At 49.0% G+C, this 27,054-nt stretch overlaps 2 protein-coding genes across 3 annotated transcripts; one reads left to right on the top strand and one right to left on the bottom strand.

Moving 5' to 3' along the window:
* Positions 1-4,530: 4,530 nt before the first annotated feature.
* Positions 4,531-8,913, bottom strand: Clp1 (cleavage factor polyribonucleotide kinase subunit 1). Of its 2 annotated transcripts, XM_085680888.2 has the most exons (4): positions 8,758-8,913; positions 7,733-7,836; positions 6,530-7,157; positions 4,531-5,597 (listed from the first exon to the last, which is right to left on the bottom strand). In XM_085680888.2, the coding sequence occupies exons 3-4, from the start codon at positions 7,133-7,135 to the stop codon at positions 4,926-4,928; spliced, it is 1,278 nt and encodes a 425-aa protein (XP_085537014.1). In that variant the 5' UTR covers positions 7,136-7,157; positions 7,733-7,836; positions 8,758-8,913; the 3' UTR covers positions 4,531-4,925. The 2 variants fall into 2 exon arrangements, with proteins under 2 accessions (XP_085537014.1, XP_048281641.1); XM_048425684.3 differs by lacking the exon at positions 7,733-7,836 and having other exon boundaries at positions 8,758-8,911.
* A 5,092-nt stretch (positions 8,914-14,005) lies between these two features.
* Positions 14,006-18,638, top strand: Ypel4 (yippee like 4). Its single transcript, XM_048425687.3, has 5 exons — positions 14,006-14,250; positions 16,584-16,908; positions 17,062-17,105; positions 17,376-17,484; positions 17,669-18,638. Exons 2-5 carry the CDS (start codon positions 16,768-16,770, stop codon positions 17,756-17,758), a joined length of 384 nt encoding a protein of 127 aa, XP_048281644.1. The 5' UTR covers positions 14,006-14,250; positions 16,584-16,767; the 3' UTR covers positions 17,759-18,638.
* Positions 18,639-27,054: the final 8,416 nt, after the last annotated feature.

Below are 27,054 nucleotides of genomic sequence, written 5' to 3' on the forward strand. Positions count from 1 at the left end.
TTGCCCAGCAGCCGCTTTCACCCACTGGCCCATCTGCCAGCTCGATTTTTCTGCTCAGAACCTGGATGAGCAATCGTGTCTGTTGACCAGGCCACACCAAACGGAAAAAGCATTCCACCATCCCACCAGAGGTACCGAATGCCTTAGGCTCTCCAGAGGCGTAGTAAAACTGCTGGATTACTAAACTCAGTTTCTGCTGGGTGAACACTAGCAAAGGATTAACAGAGAGTCCATTCTCCTTTCCTTAAGATGGCAAAACGTGTACCCCAGAAAGAAGGGTTCACTGGATGTAACACAAATACTTCTGCGAGTTCAAGGCCAGCCTGGTCTGTAGGCAAGTTCCAAGACAGGCAAGGCTACACAGAGAAACATTGTCTCAAAAAAAAAAAAAATAGACCAAAACAATATATTATCCAGATCATCACATTTAAAATAAATTACTTGACAAGTGTGTCAGGAAATACCTGGTGCTTTCTCTCGTGCTGCATATCTACGCTTTTTCAAAATGCCCTTCGCCTGAGTTTTCCTACGTCTGTATATGGCAAGCCAGTGCCAGAGTTAACTTAGCAAAAAGAATGCCTTCCTTTGCTGGGTGGTGGTGGCGCACACCTTTAATCCCAGCACTCAGGAGGCAGAGGCAGGAGATCTCTGTGAATTGGAGGCCAGCCAGTTCAACTACAAGAGCTAGTTCCAGGACAGGCTTCGAAGAATGTCTTCCTTCAGCAGTGTAAAAATGACTGCATTTTTTTTTAACTTTCTTCCTGTTAAAATCCTATCTTCACTCCTTGTCCTCTTGAAATAATCTTTTTGGAGCTGGGGGTGAAGCTCACTGACAGAATTTGGGCTTAGCATTTGCAAGGCCTTGGGTTGGATGCTTGGCATACTTGCCAAATGTAAGCATCTTTCTAAAGATGATGTGGGATTTCCCTCTGTATGCTGTGATTACCATTGATAAATAAAGGAACTGTTTGGGGCCTATAGCAGGGCTATAGGGGAACAGAGCATGGCGGGGGGGGGGGAACTAGGCTGAATGCTGGAGAAAGAAGGTGGAGTCAGGGAAAAGCCATGTAGCCCCCACCAGAGACAGATACCCAAACTTTAGCCGGTAAACCACAGCCACGTGGCGATACACAAAGTAATAAAAATGGATTAAATTGATATGTAAGAGTTAGCCAATAAGAAGCTAGAGCTAATGGGTCAAGCACTGATTTAGTTAATACAGTTTCTGTGTGATTATTTCAGTTCTAGGCAGCTGGGGGGAACAAGTGGAGAGCAGCTGGGAACCAATAAGCGGCCTCCCTCCAACAAAAAGACAGTCTTTCTCTTTGTTCTCTGGATCCTATTCCCTTCACTGCATATTTTCTTCCTTGCTTTTGTGAGGTAGAAGAGGCACACACGTGACACAGAACATGTATGGAGGTCAGAGGACAACTTGTGGGAGTCAGTTTTCTCCAGGCTGTCAGGTTTAGCAACCGTGCCTTTATCAGCTAAACCGTCCTGCCAACTCTCCACCCTCTGATAAGTCTGCATCTAACATCCTCCCTGTACAGTGCCTTGACAGTTTATCCCCCACCATTCAAAGACTGCTTTCCAAGGCCAATTTTGATCCACATCAGTGCGTCCAGATCCATAGTGAGGTTTCTTTGGTTAGTTCCCAGAATGCTTCACGTTCTGTCACCACCCCCACACCAGCCTGTTTCCTTTCCAGTGCTGAGAATGGAATCCAAAGCCTTGCCCCTAGAACTGCATCCCAACCCTGTCTGGCCTCTTACCTCCATCCTTTGTTCCTCGTTTCCATTTTCACAGCACCTACATTGCTAAGTTACAGTTAAAAGCACTGTATGTTGGGAGATATTCGATCACACTGTGAACCCTGAGTTTGCATTTGTGCTAATAAAATTAACCTTGGGTCAGGAGACTGAGTTAGCAAGAAGATCTCAGTGGGTTGGAGGCCAGCCTGGTCTACAGAGAGTTCCAGGACAACCAGGACTGTTACACAGAGAAACCCTGTCTCAAAAATAAATAAATAAATAAATAAATAAAATAGTTAAAAAATTTAGAAGTTTTTATGAAGCTGGAGAGATGGCTCAGCTGTTAAGAGCTCTGACTGCTTTTCCAGAGAGTCTGAGTTCAATTCCTAGCAACCACATGGTAGCTCACAACCCTCTATAAAAGGATCTGATGCCCTCTTCTGGCATGCAGGGATACTTGCAAGGCATTCATACATAAGACATAAATTTTTTAAAAACTTATATAAGTCAAGTATGGTGACACATGTAGTAACTCCAGCACTTGTACTATGGAGAAATTCTGAGTCTGAGAGTGATCCTTATCTCAACAGTGCACACACATGCACTCAGCAGTCAAGAGCACTAAACCGTCAGGTATGGTGGCACATGTCTTTAATCCCAGCACTTGGAAGGCAGAGGCATGCAGATCTCTGAGTTGGAAGCCAACCTGGCTATTGAGCAGGTTCCAGGACAGACGGGGCTACACAGAGAAGACACACCCCCCCCCAAAAAAAATAAAGAACGAGAGAGAGAGAAAGAGAGAGCACTTACTACTTTATCAAAGAATTTTGATTTCCATAGACAGGCGATGGTGGCACATGCCGTTAATCCCAGCACTCGGGAGGCAGAGGCAGGTGGATCTCTGAGTTCGAGGTCAGCCTGGTCTACAGAGTGAGTTCCAGGACCGGCAGAGCTGTTACAGAGATTCCCAGCACCCAGAAAGCACTCCCAGGCTAAACTTCAAGTCAGGATCTGACACCCTGTTCTGACCTCCTCCCCAGTCACCTGCATGCATGTGGTGCACATACATACACACAGGCAAAATATTCATACACATAAAATATAAAGCACACACAGACTCCACCATGAATCATCATCCTCGATCCCATTCTCTTCTCATCTTTCTTGTCAGCAGGTCTTATCCATTTGACATTCAAATATCCCCAAGCACAAATGGAAACACTCCCCTCATCTGTTCCCCACCAAGTCGCACCTGGATACCGACACGAAAACATCCCATTGGTCTCTGGCTTCTCCAGAGACCTGCCCTCTGTAGTCAATTCTCCACAGGGCAATGATCTTTTCAAAATGAAGACTGGGTTAAAAAAATGTGTTTGGGGGGGCGTGGGTGTTCCTGGAGGTAGACAGGGACAGAGGACAGGGAAGTAGGCGAGAGCAGTAGAAAATCAACCAAAATCGAGTATGACAACGCCAGAAGGAAATCTGTCGAGTGTGAAGTGCATTGTCGTTCCTGTGCTAAATGACCCTTGTCCTGTGTCTCTCCTGCTGCTGTGCATGGATAAAGTCTGCTTGACTCGGATTCATGAGCACTTTCTCTGGTCTCTCAAGCTCCCTACAGACTCACCTTTGCTTTGTTTGTTACACCCAACTACACTTCTTTCTCCTTAGCACTAAGCTCAGCTTTTTTTTTTTTTTTTAATTTTGGATTTTGTAGTTTCCTCTATGAGGAAGCTTTTGCATAAGTGCCGTTTAACTTTTCCAGGTCTTCTGGGGATGTATTCTCAGTAAGGGCCCTTCCTGACTATCCCATATGCCCAAATTTAAGCTTTTGTATACTACTTGCCTTTTTTATTCTTTTGCTGCAAGCTTCATAAAACTTTATTTTGTTCCCCACTTAAAACAGTTTCTAATGAGTGCATATGTGCGCAATAAAGAATTGGGAGATAGGGATGGAGAGAGGCTCAGAGGTCAAGAGCACTGGCTGCTCTTCCAGAGATCCTGAGTTCAATTCACAGCAACCCCATGGTGGCTCACAACTATCAGTAGTGAGATCTGGTGCCCTCTTCTGGCCTGCAAGCATACACGCAGGCAGAACATTGTACACATTGCCCAGCTTTATACCCAAACGCTCTAGTACATTTGAACACAGAAACTTGATTCTAGACAAACAGACAACAGGAAGGATAGCTTTAACTATAAGGTAATGACTGGGGGATGAAGAGATGGCTCAGTAGTTAAGAGCTCTGCTCTTCCAGAGGTTCTGAGTTCAATTTCCAGTATCTACATTGTAGCTCACAACCAACTAAAATGGAATCTGATGCCCTCTTCTGGCAGGTAGACTCACTCATAATTTTTTTTTAAAGGCATTAGGCTATCTTTAGGAAATAGAGCTGAAACCATCCCAAGATTATTGCCAGTCTCTAATCTCTGAGTACACCCAGCACTGGAAACAGGTTTACCATCTAAGTGTGAAACAAGTGGGGACCATCATAAAAACATGCTTGGCAGGTAGGCGTGGTGGCACACACCTTTATCCCCAGCACTCAGGAAGTAGAGGCAGGCTGAAGCTCTGTGAGTTTGAGGCCAGCCTGGTCTAGAGTGAGTTTCAGGACAAGCAAGGCTACACAAGGAAACTCTGTCTTAAAACAAAAACAAACATGCTCAGCTCACAAGTAGGTTCTTGGGTTTCTCCTCCTCACAACACTTTAGCAATAAACCCTTCCTATAGTTTCTCTAATGCTTCGGTAGAAAAATGAAATTAAAAAAGAATCACAACAACTTATGATATGACAACGATATTTATTAAAATAATTATTTTCAAGTTTGAACTTTATCTCACTTTCATCCTGGTGATATAACAGGAACTATATGTGGACCAGAAAGCAGTAACAAAAAAATCCCCTCATGGTAGCACAGTGGAAGACATGGAATTATCCAGGGTCTTGGAATATTTAAAGTGGCACCTTAGGTGATCTTAAAAAAAAAAAAAAAATAGCCATTTCTCTTCATAGTCTCTCCTTTTGGTTCAGAGTACAGGAGTCTGGCTCCTACCGTTGTCTTCAGAGGCAGAGTCTGTGCTTCCTACGAGATGTTCCTCGTCCCCAAATCTCATTCCATCTGCCATGGGTGATGGCCAGATTTCCATGGTCCAGAAAGTGAGGCTCTTGCTAATGACTACTTGAGATCCATGAACCGGATGTCCATAATGAGAAGAAAGTTCTTAGGCAGTGGGCGGGGGGCTGGAGACAGCACAGTAAACACCTGGTGTTCCAGATCCACACTGGTCACCACAATGAACCCAGCCACACTTGTCTCAGAAAGGTTCTCCTCTGTCCCCTCAGCGGTACTGACACTCAGGAGATGGTGCACCATATCTCTACCAGGGGTGACAGGTACTAACTTGAGCTGATTGTCTTCCTGAGACATGCCCAGAGGTAAACAGGAGTCTGGGATGGTAGGTGCCCCAACTTTGTAGATTTTCACATCAGAAAATTTGACATTGAAGGCATGAGGATAGAAACAGCCTCGGAATCCGTAGAAATACTCACGGATACGCTCATCCCTACATTCCCGCCGGAAGTCCTTGGAGCGTTCTACCACACCCCCTGATTTTGGAAGCAACACAGTTCGAACAAAATGAGGCAGGTCCCTTTTCAGTTCGTTGTACAGTCGTTCTTGATCCAGAACCACCACCACGTCCACCTCGAAGGCTGAAGCTGCGTGCACCAGGGCCTGGTACCCGGAGCCCTTGACCCAGCCGCAGGTGTTGATGACGCAGCCACTCACGGAAGCCCTTCTATTCACCTCACACCGCTGGTTGAACACGTCAGCTAAACGAGACGTAATCTGGAAAATATCAAAATGAGAACACAAAACAGATAAATGTGTCTGTTATTTTTATTTTATGTGCACTGATTTGGTATTTTGCCTGCATGAATGTCCGTCTGAGGGTATCAGATTCCCTGGAACTAGAGTTACACAGTTACAGACTGTCAAGTGGGTGCTTGGACCCTGGAATTGAACCCAGGTCCTGTGGAAGGGCAGCCAAGGCTTGTCGTCACTGAGCCGTCTCTCCAGTTCCCAAATCCATCTACTTCAGTGTCTGTGTGCAGGACTGGGAACCCAGCCACAGGTCTTGAAAAGTGCGTGGCGAGGGAACTACATCCTAAGCCCCCCCCCCATACACACACTTTTCTTTCTTTCTTTTTTTTCTTTTATGAGACGGTCTCAGTACAAGACTCTAGTCTAAAACCAAAAAAGATAAAATAAAGCCGGGAGATGGTGACAAAATCCCAGCACTATGGAGGCAGAAGCAGCTCACTCTCAAAGTTCAAGGCCAGAGTGGTCTATAGAGCAAGTTCCAGGAGAGATAAGGCTACGTAGAGGAAACCCAGCCTCGAAAAACACAAATAAATGAACTAATTAAATATAAAAAATGCTTGGTTTTCTAAGGGGGAAAAAAAAGAATATGGCCACAAAATGTTTAGCAGTCTGAAGCTGATTTAGGTTTAGATTTCTTCTAAATCCAAAGTGATTAAGTTAGAGGGCAAAAATTTATTGTTTCTCTGTACCCCTGGAGCCTGTCTGGGAACTAGCTCTCATAGACCAGCCTGGCCTTAAACTCACAGAAACCCGCCTGCCTCTGGCTCCCGAGTGCTGGGATTAAAGGCGAGTGCCACCACCACACGACTAATTTCTTCTATTTTATGTAACAAAATGCCCTACTTCCTACCCTGATTTAAGTTTTCCCTCCACCCCACCTTAGCTCCAGCACTGACCTTATTATAAAGCTTGATGTTGGTGCCAGGAGTGGTGGAGCCAAAATGATACACAAGAGGGGCCTGGATGGAGAAACCTTCCTCCACGTCTGCAGGCCGCTCGATGTAGAGGGCCCCCATGGTACCAGGTATGGACACAGAGCCCTGGCCCACATCCAGTTCCACATAGGTAGGACGGCGGCCCAAGCGCACTGCATAGTTGAGGAGCAGCCGGCACACCGTGGACTTGCCCACATCAGTAGGGCCCACAACCATCACACGGGGGCCTCGCTCTTCTTCCTTTTCTGCCTGCCTCCGCATCTGCTCCAAGGCTGTATGCGTGTTGAGGTAAAGCAACATGGGTGTGTCCTTAGAGACATAAGCCACCTCGGTCCGGCCACTCAACTGTAGAGAACAGCCATGCCAAGTGAAAACAGCCACCTTGGCACCAGCATCAAAGGTGAATTTCTTGTTTCTGGTCAGCTCTGTGCCAAAGATCTCTGCCATGCCAGCCAGCAACTCCAGCTGAACTGACTGAGATGCCTCCACCTCAAATCGAAGCTCTGTTTCTCGCTCCAGTTCAAATTTAGTCGTTGGCTTCTTGTCATCGTTGGATTCCTCACTCATCTTTTCTGTGTAGCTGCGATACCTAGAACCCAAATTAAACACTGGTTCAAATCATTACATCAGGCCACTGCTGTGGCACAATCTTTCTACACTGTAAATATGTACTGCTATAATTGTTAATAAAAAACTGATTGGCCGATAGCTGGGCAGAAAGAGATTGGGAAAAGACAGCCTGACAGAGGGAGAATGCTGGGAAGAGGAAGGGTGGAGTCAGAGAAGTCCCTAGCCAGATGCGGAATGAGCTGGACACACAAAATGGACTAGAGATGCTACTAGCCTAGGGACAGCACATGGATTAATATAAATAGGTTAAGTTGTAAGAGCTAGTTAGTAATAGCCTGAGCTATTGGCCAAGCATTTATAATTAATATTAAAACCCTTTGTATTTATTTAGGAGCTGCTGGGGGGGACAAAAACTTTCACCAATAGACCATCATTCAAAATCTTCCAAAAGTTTCATCCCTTTAACCTTTTCTGCACAGTTCTTATTGCCTTACGACTCACTGGGTGAAGCACGATTAATAAATAAAAACTCAGAGAGAATCCAGGTTCAACCTGAAGATCTGAAAAGTAAAACAGCCAGCCACTGGCTCTTACCTCGACCTCAGTCCAAAATGGCAATCCTGATCCTGCCTCCAAGAATCTCAGAATGAGACTGTGTCTGTGAGCTGTCTCCTCCTGTTTTATATCACTTCCTAGGGCTGGGATTAAAGATGGGATTAAAGTTTCTATGGCAACTAATGTGGCTACTGGTATTAAAGGTGTGTGCCACCACTGCCTGGTCTGTAAGACTAACCAGTGGAGTTGTTTTACTCTCTGATCTTCAGGCAAGCTTTATTTATTAAAAGACAAATAAAATGCCACTACGACTGGGTATTTGTTTTCATTCAGTTTCCCCACAACTAGAAGGAAGAGGTATTCTTGTTTGCTACCCTATCTCTAGTAGGTAGAATAGTAGCGCACCTCGACGGAAAACACTGAGTAAACGAATGACCAGGTTATATAGAGAATACTCCCTACAGATTTTGTTAAATTTTGTTAACAGGAGACTTGATCACACTGGTTTCTCTCCATCATTCTTTTCTTTTCTTTTTCGAGTCAGGGTTCCTCTGTGTAGCTCTGGAGCCTATTCTGGAACTAGCTGGGTAGACCAGGCTGGCCTTGAACTCCGCCTCCCAAGTGTTGGGATTAAAGGCGTGCGCGACCATCACCCGGCTCCATCATTCCATTGGAAAAGAAATAACAGATGCCCGCTCTCCAACTCTATTAGCCAAGAAGAAACTAGACTCTGAATAGTGTGCAAAGAACAGGACACAGGGTTCAGACTAAGAAAACATTTGCACGTCCGGCTCTGGGACTCCTAGCTACTACAGTCCAATCTACACCCGAACCAACTCTTCAGCTATCATACGGTGGGAACTTACACGTCCTCGCGTAACAGCGATCACAGTAGGAAAAACAAAACAAAAAACACCGTAAATTACAATCTACCAAAGAAACGTAAGTTACTAGTTCTGATTCTAAACCGCACTTCTAGGTTCAGCATTTGTGGCAGTTATCTCCAGCAACGAAATCTGCCCAGGCCTCGCAAAAGTGAGCTGAAGTTCTTAATTAAGCCTTACCTGCACAACCACAGGCCCTAAATGAACGTAACAGAAGCCTCCGGACAGAATCGCAGCACAACCAGACACAACGCTCACTTAGAGACCAGCCGGAACGCAAACGCGGTTCCGTTCTTGCGCGGTGGGAGAAGGCGCGGTCGCGTAATGCCTCTTGGGACATGTAGTTGGATGGAGGCGAGCGCGCGCCGCCGCTCGGCCCTCTGGGAGTCGTAGTTCAAGGATTGTGCCGTGACGCGCGAGGTGGGCGGGGCAGTGCCGTCACTTGGTGCGGGAAGACCGCAGGAGGCGGGGAGGAGGCGTTGCCGGTGCGCCCACGCGCCGGAGGCGGATACGTGGTCTGTCCCGATCTGCTGTCCAGGAAAGCGAAGGGCGACCAGAAAGGGAGATGCCTCACAGACTGGATCCTCGGCTCGCCTAGACCTCGAGTCAGAAAGTTAGCAAAACCCAGCTTCAGCAGGAGACCCAGGCGGAGGGACATTGGCAGCAATCACACCGCTTTGAGGCTGCGCAGAGCTAACAGCTTCCTCTTGTGGGTGCCTGTCCAGTTAATTGTTCTCCCTCATTCTTTCTTTTCTGGTCTAACTGTAGCCCAGGCTACCCAACCGTGGACTCGCGGTGATTTCTCCTGCCTCGGGCCTTCTGAAAGCTGGAATTTAGAGACATGAGCCACCAAGCCAGGATGGTGGTTTTTGTTTGTTTGCTTGCTTGCTTGTTTACTTTAGTAAACGTAGAATAAAAGCCCAGTGAATTCCTATATTTACCTTATTAATCAGCCCTTATCCATCAACCTCTGCCAGAATCTGGACTGTTCTATAGGTAAATCCGACAGTTATACAAGGCCAGTCATTTACACCACTGCTAACCGGTTCCCCTACGTCTACCCATAAGTCTACAATCCACTTTTCACGAGTATGGGCCTTTGGAATCTTGTTGGCTCACTGCTTGACTGGTTAAACCACAGGCTGCCTTCCCCTGAGATGTCTCTTGTCTGTAAAATGGGAATAATAACAGTATTCGACCTCTTAAGGTTGTTTTGAAGATTGGATGAGATATATGTAAAGCACTAAGCACATTGCCTATAATGTATCTGAGTTAGCCTTTTAATAAGGTTTCTCTGTGTAACAGTCCTTGCTGTCCTGGAACTAGCTCTTGTAGACCAGGCTGACCTTGAACTCACGGAGGTCCACTCACCTTGGCCTCCCGAGATTAAAGGTGTGTGCCACCACCGCCTGGCACCTTTTAAATTTTTATTGTAGGCTGAAGAGACTATAAAAATCTCATTTATTCATACAGTGTTTTCCCAAGTTTTTTAAGGTGTCTTATGTCACAACACCCTCAAACCCAGGTAGGTATATTATCTCCAGTTTCCTTCGGGAAGGAAACTAAGATAATCGGAGGCATTTGTCCAAACATTCAGTTATTAGTAAATGTAGGGTTTTTGTTTTGTTTTGTTGTTCCGGACAATGTCTCACTGTCCTGACTGTCCTGGAACTCACTACATAGACCAGGCTAGCCTCAACAGAGATTCACCTGCCTCTGCCTCCAGAGTGCTGGGTTTAAAGTGTGCACCACTATGAGGCTTAGAGGTTGGCTTTTTGGTGGTTAGTTTCGCTTTCCAGCTTGATTGAATTAGTAAACCCTACGAACAACACCAGTGAGGCACCCTTTTGGGTGTGTCTGTGAAAGGATTTCAGGAAAGCATGAGACTAAAGAGGGAAGACTCACTCTGAATGTGGGCAACACTGTTGTTCTGGGGGCCTGAGGTCCTGGGCTGAATCGGAAGAGGAAGTGGAAAAAGTCGCGTAAGACCCAGCTTTCCACCCCATCTGCTTCCTCATCTGGCCAGATGTGAGCAAGGTTCCAACACCACAGCTGGTAGCGGCTCCCGTTGCTGCAGCTTCCCTGTGCCAATGGACTCTGCCTCCCAAACCATGTGTCAAAATAGAAACTTCTTTCAGTTGCTTTTGTGTCAAGTATTTCATCATAGCAATGAGAAATGTACTAAAACAGATTCAAACCAAGAACTTAGGGAGTTGGATCCATTTATAATAATGGGCAAACAATTGCATAGTGTTAGCTGTTAGGTATTGTTCCATGACTGCGCAGGTGCAGAGGGTACATGTTCGTTTAATTCCAGCTAGAACCTGTGTGGTAGTTATGGTAACTGTGTTACAGGTACTGCTTCTTTTTATTTCTTCCTCTCTCTCTCTCTCTCTCTCTCTCTCTCTCTCTCTCTCTCTCTCTCTCTCTCTCTCTCCTTGTTTTGGTTTGGTTTTCGAGATATCTGGAACTCACTCTGTGTACCAGGCTGCCCTCACACTCAGAGATCCGCCTGCCTCTGGCTCTTGAGTCCTCGGATTAAAGGCTTTCTGGTCTACCTTTCCCTTTCTGGCCCTATGCAGCCCTCCGTTTTTAGGGAGGTAAGTTGTCACCTCTCACCATTTTCTTTGGGGATCTGCTTTACTTATTTCATTCATTCACCATGCAGACATTAGGGTTTTTTTTTAATTGTATTGATTTTTATTGAACCCTGCATTTTCTCGCTCCAGACAGTAGCTTTTAAATGAACTATTAGGCATAGGCTGATCCTTTACCATTCTTCAGAATTTTAGCACTAGACTTCATTAGCAAACTTCCAGCCTCCCGAAGGAGCTCATCCTCTTTCTTTGGAACTCATTCTCCTGAGTCTTCTTTGCCTCCACACGCTCCCTCAAGGTGATGTCTCCCAGTTACCTGAAGGTCATCTTTATGTGGATATTGCATAATCATCTCAAGCTGCCTTTAGGAAGAGCCCTCTCCTCCCTTTGAGATGGCTCTCCCCTTCGCTTCTTCATTGCAGAAAAAGGACGCAGCGTATCAATCATCTGTGCTTGCCCACTCTCTTGTCATTTCCAGTCTCACTAGGCACTCCTGCCATCTCCACCCCACCCCCAACCCATCCTGTCTGTGTCCCACTCCTTCTCCTCTCCAGCTAAATCTTTGGTCATTTTGTTCTTCTGTTGATTTACATTTATGGATATCCTTTTGGCTCCCGGCTCTAAGTCCATGCCCTAAGGACCTTCCCTTCTCTCTCAAGGCTGGATTCTCACACTCGTCCTCCCCCTAGCTTTCCTTTCTCCTTTGTCTGATCTAATGTTGTGTGTGACGCTGACGATGATGTCCGGGGTGGCAGTGGCCACAACGTGCATGCAGACGCCAGAGAGCAACTTTTCAAAGTTGGCTCTGTCCTTCTACTTCATGGATTCTGTCTGGAGACTGAACTCGGTTTTCAGGCAGGCATTGACAGCAAGTGCATTTACCTGCTGAGTCTCTCTACAGCTCCCGTATTTCCTTTCATTTCTGTTGCCCGGACGAAACTTCCCCTGCCCCTCTCAACCTTTCCCTCTGGATTTTGTTTTTCTGAGAACCTTGAATGCCAGCTCCTCCCATCTCTACCTATGGAATACTGGGATTACAGGCTTGCACCTTCATAGCCAACCTGTCTGTTTGAGACACAGTCTCACACTCTAGTCTAGAATGGCCTGAAACTCACTGTGTACTTCAGGATGGCCTCTTACTGGGATCCTCTCACCTCAGCTTCTTGAATACTGGTAACCAGAATACACTATTCTTTTTCTTTAGCCAGTTCTTCTCACATCCAGGCCTGTAGTACTACCCTCATGATACGAACATTGTCTTTTCAGAATTCCCTAACCCCAGATTTGTTCCCGATTGAATATCCAGAACTCCCCTCTCTTCTTACCCAGCTAGCAGCATCTCTCATTGCCCATAGTCGCTGCCTTGACCCTCGCCCCTCACATGTGAGAAGAAAGATGGGATACTACTTTCTAGAAGTCTAAGTCCTACTGTTTTCATATTCTGTAAGGTATCCTCTGTGAAAAACAAAAAAGGGGGAGGTTGTCTTGTGTTGGGGGCATATCCTGGGTCCATGGTTTAGTGACACAGTCCTGTACCACATAGGAAGTATTCTAAGTCAGATGAATTTTAACTGGAAGCTGGTTTTAAAAAATGTAATCCCTCTACAAGGCAAAATTTTGGTATTATGTCTCTTGAAATATCAAATATTTAATAGTACATATTCTCTAGGCTTAGGGGTTATAAATTGAGAATATGCTTTTGTTTGTATTGGTTTGGGGCTCTCTATCTATTACTGATGTCACCATGAAGCCCAGGCTGGCCTGGAACTGGCAGTCCCTCTGCCTGCCTCTTTGCCCACATGGAGAACGCTGTTCCAAAGTAACACTAACCCACTCCTAACAAAGCTCTCCAATTTGGACGCCAGCTTAGAAAGTTAACCAAAAAGGGAACAAAAGAAAATCACATCATTCTTTACTTAGTGCCTGTTGTGTGTGAGGTACTCCTTTGGAAATGTACGTGCCATTTCTCCCAGTCACTTCTCCATGAGGTAAATATCATTAGCTTCATGGAGCCGAAGAGCTGTGTGGCGCAGGAGGATTAGTCACTTGCCCGTGGTTCCTGGTGAATAATTGGCAGAGCTAAGATTTTTGACTCAGGAGTCTTTGAGATCAAAGCCAGACACTTGGCCATTGCCTGAAGATGCAAGCAAGCCCTGCTCTGTAAGTCTCTCCTACGTGCAGGGTTTTACACTAGATGATGTGGTCTTGAAGTCTACAGTCCAGTCAAGACCCTATGTCCCATAGACATCTCCATTTGCAGCACACATTGTTTTGGAGGCAGTAGTTGATAAGAGCTTCTTGGGTGCAAGATGTCATATTTGACCTATGACTTCTTTGGGAGGCATTACACTGAGATGCTAAAGCTTCCAAGTGCTCAGTACTGAGCACACTGGAGAGCCCAGTTTGTCATCCATGACAATTGGTATATCCTCCTTTACCCTGCATCAGAGCTGATGTCACAGTTGAAGTGGAAAAATGTATCCTGTAGTGTGTGTGTGTGTGTGTGTGTGTGTGTGTGTGTGTGTGTACTTCCTGGCTCTCACTCTGTCTCCATCTCTTACTTCCCCAGCCCTGCCTCCCTAACTCCATCCCTGCCCTTCCCTCAGGTTCTGTTTCCTTGGTCACAGGGCCCTGCTCCTTAACAACCCATCTCTCCTTTTGCCTACCACCAGCCTCCACACCCCAAACCCAGCCATCCCTCTGCCTCCACTCCCTATCATCACTCCTCTAGCCCCTGCCCCCTCCCTCCCTCCCTCTATCCCTCCCTCCCTCCCAACCCGCCTCCTGTGTCTCCCAGCCCTGCTCTGACGTGGGAGGTGAGGGGGGTGGGGGGTTGGATGAGTCACAGTGTTATGATGCAGTTCCACAACACACAGCCACATTTACCCACAGACTGAGGTACAGAACGAGAGGCCACCTCTGGCCCCCAGCAGCTATCCAGCCTGCAGTCCCAGTCCTCAAACCCCCAACGACCCAATCCCATCCCCTTCCCAACTGAAGGAGCCGAAAGAGAAGAGAGAAGAGAGAGCAGAGGGATTGAGAGAGATAGACGGAGATCTCTGGAGCAGACCTCAAGGTGAGGGGGCAGCCCTTCTCCAAATCAATTTTTCCCCTTTGCAAATCTTCTCTTCCTGCTGCGTGTTGCTTTCCCCGCTTTGCAAAAGCATTATTCATCCACCCTTTGTCCTCCCTTCCCCCTCCCCGGTGCCTCCGCTTCTCTCTCTCGGCTTCTCCATCCTTCCCCAAGCTCTGACGATTCTCTCGCACTTATTTCTCGGCAACTTTGGCTCCAAGCTTCATACATCACTGTTGTTTTTGCTGCTGGTGCAGACCCCCAAAGCCCGCCCTGGGAGCTGGCTGCTCTGCTAATCATTCGGACCATACCATACTGAAAATGCTGGCCCAGGGGGAGGTAGAACCTCAAAGCAATTGAATATACCCATTGTGCGCGCAAGTCCCCCTCCCCTTTTTTATTCCCGGGAGGCACTGGATTCGCACCTGGTTCCATCGGCCTCTGTCTCATCACTTCTGCCGTTCGCTGCCAGTTTTCCCAGTTGAGAGCCCTTCTGCTCCCCCCACCTCCTACAGTCCAGCCCCAGCTCAGCATCACAGATCGTCCTCTTCCCAGCACTCACCTTTGTTTTTGTTTTTTTTTCTGCCCCCAGTCATTTGCCTGATTAGCTTCACCCTATGACAAGAGATGGCAGAGATGGGAAAAGAAAGGACCCCAACTCTCCTCCTTGGGATTTTTTTTTTTTTGGCCTTTTTTGCAGCTTCTCCTCTGCTGGACTGAGAAGCAGGGGACAGGGAGGGAGGCGTGACAATGACAGAGGACAGGGCTGGGGACGGAGCAGAAGCTAGAGGGAGGGGGCAAACCTGGCTTCTCCTACTCCTAGTCCCTTGGAGTAGGTGTTTAAAGGGGGAACCTTGAGGGGAACTCGAAGGCAAAGTTGAAGGCAGATCAAGAGAGTGATGCTGAACTGTGTAGTAAGGAGGTCCAGAACACAATGTCACCCTGAATTTGGCCCAAGGTGTCTTCCTGGGACCCAGCCAACGGTTGAGAACCAGAAACTGAAGATAGATGGTCTCACTCAAGGGGATTTGTGGAAAGACTACATGGCAAGCCTTGAAAAGAACAGAACAGTCGGGGTGCTTTTGGCCACCACAAAGGACAGGAGAACAGCCCGTTTGCCCTGGCAATTGGAATGATGACTGCCTCCTCTGTTTGGTGGTCCAGCATCACTAGAGCTGTTAGCGGGCACCTCTGAAGGAGACACAGGCTACCCCACCCACAGCTGCAGGATAGGGCACCTCACCTGCTTATCGGAGTTACCAGAGGACACCTCCCTCCTTATCCCCTGCCTGCAGTACCCTCAGCCACGTCAGGACTGGAGGGATGGTGAGCAGATACCAGCGTCTCAAGATTCTTAATCAGAGCCCTGCAATTATTTCATGTGCTGCTGCCCCGTCACCAGTGTTTGCCATTTTCCGCCTTGTGCCCCAAAGCCCAGCTCTTAAAAATAGCGAGTCCCCTTACCCGGCTGTTTCCCATTAATGTTGCTCTCACACGATGCCACACTGCCAGGCTTAGCCCAGGAGTCTGGTCTGATGTGCTGCCCGTCTTCCATGGGTCCAGCTGTCAGGCTTGATGGAGGAAAGATAATTTTCCTCCTAGGGCTAGGTGCCAGTCTTTAACTCAGAGCTAAGCTAACAGTAAGTAAACAGTGATGAGGTCCAGAGGCTAGGAAGACAGCAAGTGCTCCCTCTAGTCTGGGATGTGTAGCTCAGGATGCAGGATTAAGGAACAGCCACGTGTAAGGTCTGAGATACTGAAGAAGCTACCAAGTTGTGTGGAGTTCCAGGGTTCAGGACAACCCCAGGAGAAGGGCTAAGTGGGATGTGAGCACCCATCTGCCTGTTCCCTCTCCCTTCTTTCCCAAAATGTGGGCCAATTGTACTGCAAACAGAGGCCCTGAGACAGAAAAAACAAAACCAAAAACCAACAACCACAAAAAACCAACTCAGGAACACTTCACTTTTATAAGGTTCTGAGCAAAGGTTAGGCGGCAGTTTCTCACAGAACTGGACCCAAGCGGAGTCTCTGCAGGTGATGTTGCTCCTCAGGCAGTGTCTGTGCCAGCAGGCTGCTCTCAGTGGAAAATGCTGGAGGCTGCTACTGCCTCTTGAGAGCAAGAGGTACCAACTCCCTGGCCATGGCACAGGACGCCTGGAACCGCTGCCAGAACAGAATGGGACTCTAGGGGACAGAAAGTGCAATGGGAAGCTGAGGGCTGATGGCAAAGGTGGGAGGGTCCAGATGAGCTGAGCCCCATCTTCTTTAGACGCTCAAGAGCGGCTCCTCATGAGGTCACATCTCCCCCCCTGACGAACACCTTCGTTTCTTACCAGGTGATTTCCATTTTTATCTGGTTCTCGTCTGGGGGGGCCCTGGCCGGGCAGCCCCCCCACACTTCTACCGTCCTGAAACACGGCTCTAGCCAATCTGCTCCGCTGCTTTACCTGCGACCGTCTCTGCGGGGGCTGCACAGCACCAGCCCCTCCAGCCCGCCAGGGCATCGTCCTCCAGCCCGTCATGCCCAGCTGTGACCCTGGCCCGGCCCCTGCCTGTCTACCCACAAAGACTTTCCGCAGCTACCTGCCCCGCTGTCACCGCACTTACAGTTGTGTCCACTGTCGAGCACATCTGGCCAAACACGATGAGCTTATTTCCAAGGTAACGCAGTAGCGAGGGCCCACCGCCTGCCTCCCCGGGCTTTCCCTCCGAGACAATGGGAGCACCTGAGGTCTCCTTTCCCGCCACTCCAGCGGGATTTAGGCAGTGGGGTTGAGGCATTCCCAGTGGTCACTGTCTGTCCTGTTTCCACAGTCCTTCCAAGGGAGCCATGGCCGGGCCTACCTGTTTAACTCCGTGTGAGTCTACCTCTTTCTTTGTGTGTGTGTGCGTGTGTGTTTGCTTGTGCTACGGCAGCTTTTCTCTTTGCAAAATGGGGGTAAGCCTTCAAAAGGATCAGAAAAGCAGTCTTAAGTTGTGCGGAGTTAAAGAAGGCCCAAGGACTGATCCTAAAGGGGTGGATTACTGAAGGCGGACGCTCTAGTTCCCCCCAGGTAGAAATCCTTTTGGGTAGGTTGGGACTGACAGAGCAACCCTACTGTGTGCTGGGTCCTTGTTTCCCGAGACAGGGTCAACGTGGGTTGTGGGCCAGCTGAACAGCGCCTCCTGCTCACAGGACTCCACTCGGTAGCTGACATTTTCTGCGAAAGCTGCAAGACCACCCTGGGCTGGAAATATGTAAGTATTTGAGAAGAGCCGCTTCCTAGACGGTCCCCGCGGCTCTCCAGACCCAGTGCGCAGACACCAGGCTTTTGCATGGTCCACAGAGGGAGCTTGGAACCGGGTTGGCCTTGGTGTGGGAAGAGGAGCCTGGAGGTGCGAGACACCTTTTTCCCATGGTCACCATTTTACTCCCCACCAGGAACAAGCCTTTGAGACCAGCCAGAAATACAAAGAAGGGAAGTACATCATTGAGATGTCACACATGGTGAAGGACAACGGCTGGGACTGAGGGGGGACTCAGCAGGCTGGGACCCTCCTCCGCATGCCCCACCTTCCTCACACCAGTCCCCTGGCCCTGTGAGCAGTCCACACCAGCATGAGTACTGCCCACCCCTGGGGAAACCTGGCTCCAAATGACCACCGCCTCCCCTCCCCCACCGCAGCAGCACCAGGTCCCCTCGGAACAGGAGCCTGCGATACCCCAGGGGTAGTGAAGGCTCAGGAGCGGGTAGCGTCAGGGAAATACGAAACTGGGGAGAGGAGATGCTTGCGGCCCTGAAAACAGTGATGGCAGGGTGTGAACTCAGGCAGATAGGACTAGGAGTTATCAAACTTTGATCCGCCTTTTTTTGAATAACCAGGACAAATCCTGGTGGTGGGGCTAGACCACAGAATAGCAAAGACTTAGGTTGGAGTGAAATTTTGGTCTCAGATATCAGGGCCCCAGAGTCTGAGGGTAGTTTACTCAACCCCATTCTTGGTTTAAGGAAAGAAAAAAAAAAAAAAAAGGCCTAGAGATGGGGCCAATAGAAGGAAAAACACAAACCCTAGACCCTGGGAAATCAGTTGCAGGGGTTCCCATTTCACTCCGCTGTTTACCTTGGCACTACAGAGGCACTTTTAAGTATCTAATCTTTGCCATTGGGTGGGGTGGGGAAAGCTGCCCCAAGAACAGCCCCCACCCCGGCTGGCTGTTGCCAGAGAGAGCAGTCTTTACTTACGGGCATTCCCCAAGGCTCAGCCACTGCTCCCTGGGACCCAGTCCCTTGGAGGCGGTGGATCATCGGCGCTGCGGGACCAGTCTTTCCAGTGACTGCCACCAGCGAACGAAACTTTTGTATGATATATAAAGTGTTTGGGTCTATTTTTAATAAAAAGGGGAAAAGCAACTGAGGTGCTGTGCGGTTTTCCTTCCGTAGGTGTGGGCCTCCTACTGCCCCAGTAGGCACCAGCAAGAATCCCTTAAAGAAAAACAAAAACCGGTAGGAGGCAGTAGTTGTTTTGTCTGTGGCAAGATTTTCCACCTGTTTCACAAGCAGTGAATCGTGAGGCATGGGTTTTGGTGAGCTTGTCCATGGGTCATCTAATGTTTCCAGATGCCCAGACTTCCCCCTAATGAGGCTACTTTTAAAATCTGGACTCAGGATAAGCAGCTAGTGCAAACTTATTCCACAGTTTTGGTGGGTTCTAGTTTTTTGCATCCCCTTGTTTTGTTATGCTTGGTCCTGGAATGTTTTAATCAACTCATGGATACCCTTGAGGCTAAAATGAAAATCTATGGGCTGAGACACGGCTGGCAGTGGATCCAGAGTGGGATATAGCTCAAAACTATAGCATCTACACATAAGTGTGATCTAAGGAATGTGGTTGGGGGGTTCACTTAAGTGAAATTTTGATTTGGAGGCGTTCAGCCTCTACAGGGGAAGACCATATATGTGTGCTAAAAAATCTGTTAGGTTACATCCTTGTTTCCAGATCAACTCATGGGTATTGCAAATACTTATAGGTATGTATTACTTGCCAGGCATTGTGTTGAACTCCTCCAGGGTTGCAGGGTGAGGAAGCTAGCCATGGCCTGACAACTTGGTTTTTTTTTTTCCAGTTTAGTGGCTAGAAGGAAGTTAGGGGACCTCAACAGAAGGTAAGGACTGTAGTCCAGAGGAAGCTGAGGAGGAACTTAAAGAATCAGGGATGGCTTCACTGTAGAGACCACGATGGAAGGATGGGCAAAGGGTAACACCAGGGAAAGAGATTCAGACAGAACTGTGTGCCGTGGCACACACTTGGCTACTTTGAGGAAACTGTGTTTTTCTGTGGCTAGAAGTGCAAGAGAATGATACATAAAAGATCAAACGGGGAGAACGACAACCTTGTAACAGTGGTTCTCAACCTTTTGACATACAGTTTCTCATGTTGTGGTGACCCCAACCATTAGGTTACTTTCTACTTCATAACTGTAATTTTGCTGTTATGAATGATAATGTATTTTTTGGAGATAGAGGTTTGCCAAGGGGCTCACGGCCCACAGGCTGATCAAGGACACACGGAAGCATGGACTAATGACTGTCTTCTATAGTCTAGGCTGGCCTTCTAACATCAGATCCTCCTGCCTCCACCTTGGTAGTGTTGGGATTACAAGTATGCTCTACCATACCTGGCTTTATGTTGTGCATGCCTGGCAAGCTCTCTCCATCGAGCCACACCCTTATCCTAAAACTTAAAAAAGTATAATGATACTGCCCAATAGCTGTTTTGTGTCAGACAAGAAGTTGTTGTTTGGGGGAAGGGCCCACAGGCAAATGGTCTCACTATGTAGCTCTGGCTTGCCTGGAATTTCCTTTATAGACCCTGCTAGTCTCCGGCTCACTTGGTTTAACCTGCCTCCCAAGTGCAGGTTTTAAAGGCATGCACCACTATGCCCAGGAAGGCTCAGATAACTTTAACAGCTTGAACTCATGGATTCAGAGTTACCTATACTATCTTAAATACTGTTAACATCAGCATGGAGAGACCATGGGCAGGACAAAGAACTGGCAGGTGCAGGGTAAACACAAGCCAGAAACATCTGAGCGCTGGGTCCAGAGAAAGCGTGTCTGGCCCATTGTGTGGTTTCACTGATACCAATTATCTTCAGTCCTTAAACACGAGTAGAGACTCAGTTCCGTCTCTTGGTCGCATTTCCCACACCAGAGCAAGCTCAAAACCGCCCAAGGAGAGTCCTGTGAAAGACAGAAAAGTAAACGGCATGGTTGTGGAGCATGTGAAGACTCTGGGCCTGGCTCAGGACATTAATCTTTTAAGACCCAAGTAATGCTGTCCAGATCTTGGGTGCCCAGGCAGGTCTGCCCACAAGAGCCATCACCATCAGGTGATATGGTCCAGAGGTCATGCTGAGAACTTTGGCTGCAGAGACCTCCTTCCCATAACAAGAGGCAGAGGATGCTAGGGACACTGAAGCCTCTGCCTAGGCAACTCTCCTTCCTCTTGGCCCTTTCCTTTCCTGTGTACCCCTCATTCCCAGAGGTCTTCCGTGGGCCTCCTTACGTTTCTCCCCACTTCACCAACTGTCCACCCCAAGCTTTGTCTGAAAACTCAGACCTTCTTCACTTAAGGAGCTGCTCCAGGCTTATCCTTAAAAGCTGAAGACTTCAGAGGACATCCTCACACAACCAGCAGGTGGCATCAAAACCTTTCACCCCCCCCCCCCAGTTCAAATCTCTCCTGACAAAATAGATGGGTACCTTCCTCTTGGGCTCAGGACAAAGTCCTAACTTCTGAGCGCAACAGCCTTAGCCAAACAGCTGAAACTTTTCTAGCCCCCTTGCTATGGGGATGCATGCCATGTCTAGCCTAGGGATCACACATGGCTCCGTAAACCCAAGTTTTCACCAGGGGAGCTGACTGGTGCCCAGACCGGGGAGAAGACAGCGATGTGGAGGAGGCTGCCGGCACTGGGTAGCACTACAAGGCCGATGCCCTTTTAACATTGCACTGCTCGTTACAGGTGAGGACAGTAGCACAATGTGAAAAGAGCTCCGGCCAGCAGCGGAGGCGTGCCGGCCCTGCCTCCTCCCGGCCCCGGCCCACTCGGCTCCGCCTTCCTCTCCCTGCCTCCTCACCCGTAGTCCAGGTGACCATAGCAGGTTGCCTGTCGGCCTGCAGACTTTCCGAGAGAACCCTGTCACCCAGAAGCACAGCACCTTCGGACTTGTCTCCAGTCTAAAATTAACTTCTTAATTTTCGATAAAGGAGCCTTGGAGGTCTCAAGGTGATGTCTCAGGTGGTGGACCTCCAGGACCAGAGTAATAGGATTACAGCTACAGGTATCGAGGGAGAAGCTCCCAGATCTGGGGGTGCAAGCACTGAATCTATGGTGTTAGGTCAAATGATCAGTGATTTGGCTCTTGAGTTAAGGATAAGCTTTCCTTGATGGTGGGATTAGAAGACAAATTTCCCGTTACCCCCACGTTCAGTATCTGAGTCTTCACACTCAATCCCGGGACTAGGGAGCCAGCCAGAGCTACTGACCAGAAGCCAGCTACAGTTTGGACCAAAGGGACAGAGGCTGAGAGGCAACTCCTCTGTGGATCCATTCAGATGGTGGAGCAGCCTCAGGGAGACTCCCCACTTTTCACTGCAATAAGTGGGGGGAAAATGGAGGACTGAATTCCACTGGGAGCTCTTCCTTTGGGCTTCCCCCTCCAGCCTCCTCCCACCCCCTCAGGAAGCAGGAGAGGTTCTTTCCCGCCTTCCCAGACAGAGTTTGTTCTTGTAATCTGCAAACACGGGGCCCTGCCCCAGTTTGCACAGTTCCAATGGACGGAAACCAAGGCCCCGCTTGGGTCAGTCGCCAGGCCTCTCTGCTCCTGGAGTTGGGCAAGCCAGTTGGGAACTGGACCAGGCCAACATGGGGCAAAAGGACAAAGACAAGACTACCAGTGAGCTTCAGGGTAGCCAAAGATTCTTCATCAAGGAGTCCCCAGATCTTTCCTTAAAGGAGTGAGGGGAGAGGCAGCTGGGATACTGAGTCCCTAGGAGCTCACGTGCCCAACTCATTCCTGAGAGGGGAGACCAGCAATACAACAGCCAGCAGGACCCCTCCCCCACCTTGGGCCTAGGAGCCACCCCCCCCCAGTTCCTTCCAGAAGCGGGTGTAGAAACAGAGGAGGAAATGGGGGAGGGGAGGCCCTGGCTCAAGTTCTCTCCACTCCCCCTCCTCATTGGCCACCATCTTCCGGCCCCTGCCCGCCAGAGCAGCAGGGATGGGGCCCAGCCTGTGGAAAGGAGAGAAAGGGCAGGTGGGGGGTTAGCTGGAGCAGCAGGGGCAAGGGGCTGGCTCTAACTGTCTCCTCCTGCAATCCCCCCACCTCCTCCCGCAACCATGGCGACGGGAGGAGGAGACCAGGAGGGTCCTGAAAGCCCTGTTCTGTGAATGGGATGAGAGAGGCAGCTGGGAAGTGTGGGGTGAGGGGCGCTTTCCCCTCGACACCCAACTGTGCCCCTGCCACACCTCGAGGCTGGACCACACGCGCTTGCACGCACACGCAAACTCTCAGCCATACTTGCTATACAAGTCGCCCCTCAGTCGACACTCACCCCAACTGGAGGGGGGGGGCACAGCTACCCACGTCCTCACACGCTACCGCTACTAGCAAAAGCCAGTACACCCTACACCCCTACAGCAAGTGGGGCTCACCCCACAAGTTCTAGAGGTGATGAATTCCCTGCAATGCCCTGGCTGCTCTCGGAACACACACGCCAAGTCCCCCGCGTCCCCACACCCTCCCAAGCCCAGGGACAGGCAGATGGCTCAGGCTTAGAGCCCCCCACCCTTTCCCACCACGCCCCCATTGGAAAATGACAGTGAGGCCACCTCGGTAAGACACGCCTGGTGCTCCCCAGATAGTGTTTCGAAAGGAAAAATAGAGACCATGCCTACGAGTGGAGAATGAGGAGGGGAGGAAAAAGCAGGAGGAGAGAAAAAGGCCGGAGCACCCCCTTCCCTCACCGAGAGAAAACCGGAAAGCGCCGAGCTCCCAATACCTACACATCGCTCTTCTTAGGTTCCTCTGCCCGCCACCTCCTTCTTCCCGGGCTCTTTCTCTGCCTTTCCCTCCCTTTTGGCTCCCCTTCCTGGCCTCGCTCCCCTTCTCACGCCCTCTCGTACCCCGCCAGCCTCTCTCCGTCCCCGCCGGACTCGAGCCCCCGTCAGCTGCCCTTCCACCCGCCGGTCGGGACCAGGGCTCCGGGATGGGCTGGCCGTGGCGCTCCGCTCTTCTAGAGATCGGGCTCTTCCCCCCGCGCCCCCTTTCTCCTTCCACACTCCCTGCCGTCCATCTTGAATACTTGGGATTCTTGAATGGAGTGAGCAGGATCCGCTCCCCCAGGCGCTCATTGGCTGTGGGTTAACCCTTTTGAAACGAGATCCTCCCTCCTATTGGCTGCCAGGCTCCCCTCTTCTCCCCCAACCCCCATTCTCCCCGCCTCTCGACAGCCCTCGAGGTCAGGGCGCTCCCGGGCGCCCCCTCCCCTGGCCTCTCGCCTCCTGCTCCCTATTCCTGCCCCATTCCTGGACGTCCCCCCCAACACACACACACATAAACACACAACACACACACATCAACACACACACACACATACACACACTGCAGGTGTGCAGGTGAAGGCAAATGGAATTCCCGCCAAATGCAACTCCCTGATGGGCTGGCAGAAGCCCGGTTCCCAGATGCCCCTGGTGCTGGACTTGGAGACCACTGTGTCAATTTCCTGCCTACCTTCAACGCCCCTTCTGACCAGAAGTTCTTCCCTAGCTGGAATTTTCTCCTCGTTTTAGCCTCACCCAAAGCAGTGCGGGAGCCTCCTGATATATGCGCCCCCTGGGCTGGGCAGGAAGCTGGCAACTCCAGAAAGAAGAGGTGGGGCTGTTCAGAAGAGCTAATCCCGAGTGCCGCAGGGCAAGCCTGACCTGATCAGGAATGCGCAGCATCTGAAGCCCTCCCTGGTCAGTCACAAGCGTCTCTCTGAACCAGCATTGCCTCCCCCCCACACCTACCAGCACCAGTTAGAATCTTTGAGCTGGGGAATCCTAGAGTTTCGGGAGGAAGGAGGCTAGCTTGAGTCTAGACCCATACTTTTCCGTAACAAGCTTGCATTACTTCCCTAGGCCTCAGTCTTTGCATTTATAAAAGAATGATCCAGAGAGGAGCGGTCATATGGAATTTTCTGGGTAAAACCGGAAATGGTTCTACGCGTGTGTCATCCAAGATGGTAGCCACCCTGACCTACGCAGCTACTGAACACTTGAAGTCTGACTAGAGTAGAGGGACAACTGGCTTTTAAATTTAGTTTAATATCATTTTAAATTTCATCAGAATATAGTCATTGTAAGACGAGGCTCTTTACGACTTTTTGCTCTTTACGTTTATGTTATGCGGATTTTTGTTAGGTTTCCTTCTGAGACCATGTGTGGCAACTTCGGGTTTGCTATGAAAACCTGAGGCTAGCCCTTTGCTTTCATACAGTGGCAACTTTATTTGACAGCATAGTACGCATCCAGAATCTTTGTCCTGATGAATAACAGAATATTCTTGGATGTTTACTTCTCTCTGTGTGTGTGTGTGTGTGTGTGTGTGTGTGTATTGTTGGGGGGGGGTGGTTTTGAGACAGTCTTGCTGTGTGGTCCAAATCCACCCCAAATTTCCGGCAGTCCTTTTCTCTCAGCCTTCTGAATGTTGTGATTACACCCACAATGTGCCACCACACCGGTGTCCCCCCCTCTTCTGTCATAAAGAAATCCTTTTATTTTGTCAGAAGTTGTGCTGTTTTCCAAGCTCACGTTGCTGATCACCAAGGACATCAATGCACAGGAAAATAAGTTCAAAATCCTTGTCCAAAGCTGATTCTATATCGATACTAGTTTTTTTTTTTTAAATGTTGTTGTCTACTATGAAATGTATATGGGGGGCAGGCATGGGGGGCAGAATAGAACTTACTAAGGTTGGTCCTGTCCTTCCATCATGTAGGAACTTATTGATGTTTTTTACAAGGCTCAAGATGAAGATGTTGCTTGGCACGGTGGATTTCAGCACTTAAGAGACAAAGTCCTGAAGATCAGAGGTTTCAGGCCATTCTTGGTACATAATGAGTTTGAGGTACATTCTTGGTACATAATGAGTTTCATAACCTTGGCTATGTGAGAATCGTTTTCAACAGCTAAAAAGTAAGACATTGTTAGGGATGGAGATGGAACCTGTCACTTGAAGGTAAGGGCACAGGCAACGTGAACGATTGGTTGTTCGTTCATGAGTTAACATCCACCAATCAAGGTCTTGGCCATCCTTGCTTTTCAGCAATAGTGATCGCCCTAGGGATTCTGTCTTCAAGCCCTTTCCCTAAGCTAGGGCAAGGACCAGCCAGGAGGTCACAGCCCTACTCCTGGGTCTGCCTGTCTTTGTGTACATAAAGTTCATGGGAATGCAACTGTATCGCCCATGGCTACTTTCTACAGCCGTGGCTGCTGGGTGATTACAGCAGAAAGCATGGCTGGCAAAAGTCTAGTGTATTTACCACCTGGCAATTTACAGTAAACTGTTTGCCATATACCTAGCTCTTGAGAAGTTTTAGACTTTGTTTACTATAGAAAAAGGCATGCCTGTCATCCCAGCACTTCGGAGGGCAGGGTGATTGCTTGTCATGAGTTTGAGGCCATCCTGGTCTACATAGTGAGTTCCAGGCTAGCCTGAACGACATCACAGTAATAATACCCTGTCTCAAACAACACAGCAAAACTGAAGGAGAAGGAGCAAAGACAAAGAACAGGAGAAAAGGAAAGGAAGGGAATACCAACGGACAACAGAGATGCCTGGGAATGTCGGTGGAAGGGATGGCAGAACATTCACTGTCCAGCTCAGCCTAGATACGTTATACTCAGATCTTTCCCAGCCTGTCCCCAGACCCCACGTTCTGTAATGCCATCCATCATCTTTACTCTCTATCTCTCCTTTGCGTCCGGCTCATTTATTTTTACTTCAAACAAATGTATAGTTTTTCTGTGTGGGATGCCAGTCAATCACATGGTTTACAGTGTATACATGGTCAAATTGGGACAGTTAACACGTTCATCTCCTTCTTCTCTAGTTTTCCACATGCTATGCAAGTGGCTATGACCCATAGCCCCTGGTCATGCTGTACGACACTAGTACTTCTCCCTTCTAGACAAGCGTCTCAGTCTCCGTTATTTATCCGCCCTGTATGTTTCTGTGTGGACACCCCCAGCCTTCCTATCATCTAGCAATCACTATTCTACTCCCTGCTACTCTGAGACCAAACTTCTCAGTTTCGACACGTGAATTTCACAAACATTCAAAGAATGCACGGCATCTATTTCAGTATGCCAGGCAAGAGTCGTTTACCTACCCATTCAAAAAAAATATTTTTTTAGAACTTCTGTGCATGTGGGGAGTGGGTATGTACACATGGATGCAGGTATGTAGGAGACCGGAGGCATCAGATCCCCTGGAGCTGGAGTGACAGGCAGAGGTGAGCTCTCTGATGTGGGTGCTGGGAATCAAACTCAGGTCCTCTGCAGGAACAGGACACACCTTTAAGCCCTGAACCATCTCTCCAGCCCTGCTCGCTCCTTCATATTATCAGACTTTTTAAAGTCAGGTGTGGTGGCGCTCGTCTTTAATCTCAGCATCTGGGAGACAGCGGCAGGCAGAACCCCTAGAGTTCAAGACCAGCCTGGCTCTACATAGTGAATCCCAGGCCAGCCAGAGACGTAAAGAGTATATAGAGGCCCTATCT

Source organism: Myodes glareolus, chromosome 21 (genome assembly GCF_982192425.1).
Source record: "Myodes glareolus chromosome 21, mMyoGla1.1, whole genome shotgun sequence".
Classification (NCBI taxonomy): Eukaryota; Metazoa; Chordata; class Mammalia; order Rodentia; family Cricetidae; genus Myodes; species Myodes glareolus.

What these genes read in the sequence shown, in the direction of transcription:
- Clp1 (XM_085680888.2), bottom strand. Translation starts at nt 7,135, where the DNA reads ATGAGTGAGGAATCCAACGATGACAAGAAGCCAACGACTAAATTTGAA. An exon ending in ACATCAAGCTTTATAATAAG is followed by an intron (nt 5,598 to 6,529) that starts GTCAGTGCTGGA and finishes GATATTTTCCAG; the next exon opens with ATTACGTCTCGTTTAGCTGA.
- Ypel4 (XM_048425687.3), top strand. Translation starts at nt 16,768, where the DNA reads ATGCCCAGCTGTGACCCTGGCCCGGCCCCTGCCTGTCTACCCACAAAG. An exon ending in GCCTACCTGTTTAACTCCGT is followed by an intron (nt 17,106 to 17,375) that starts GTGAGTCTACCT and finishes TTCCCGAGACAG; the next exon opens with GGTCAACGTGGGTTGTGGGC. An exon ending in CCACCCTGGGCTGGAAATAT is followed by an intron (nt 17,485 to 17,668) that starts GTAAGTATTTGA and finishes ACTCCCCACCAG; the next exon opens with GAACAAGCCTTTGAGACCAG.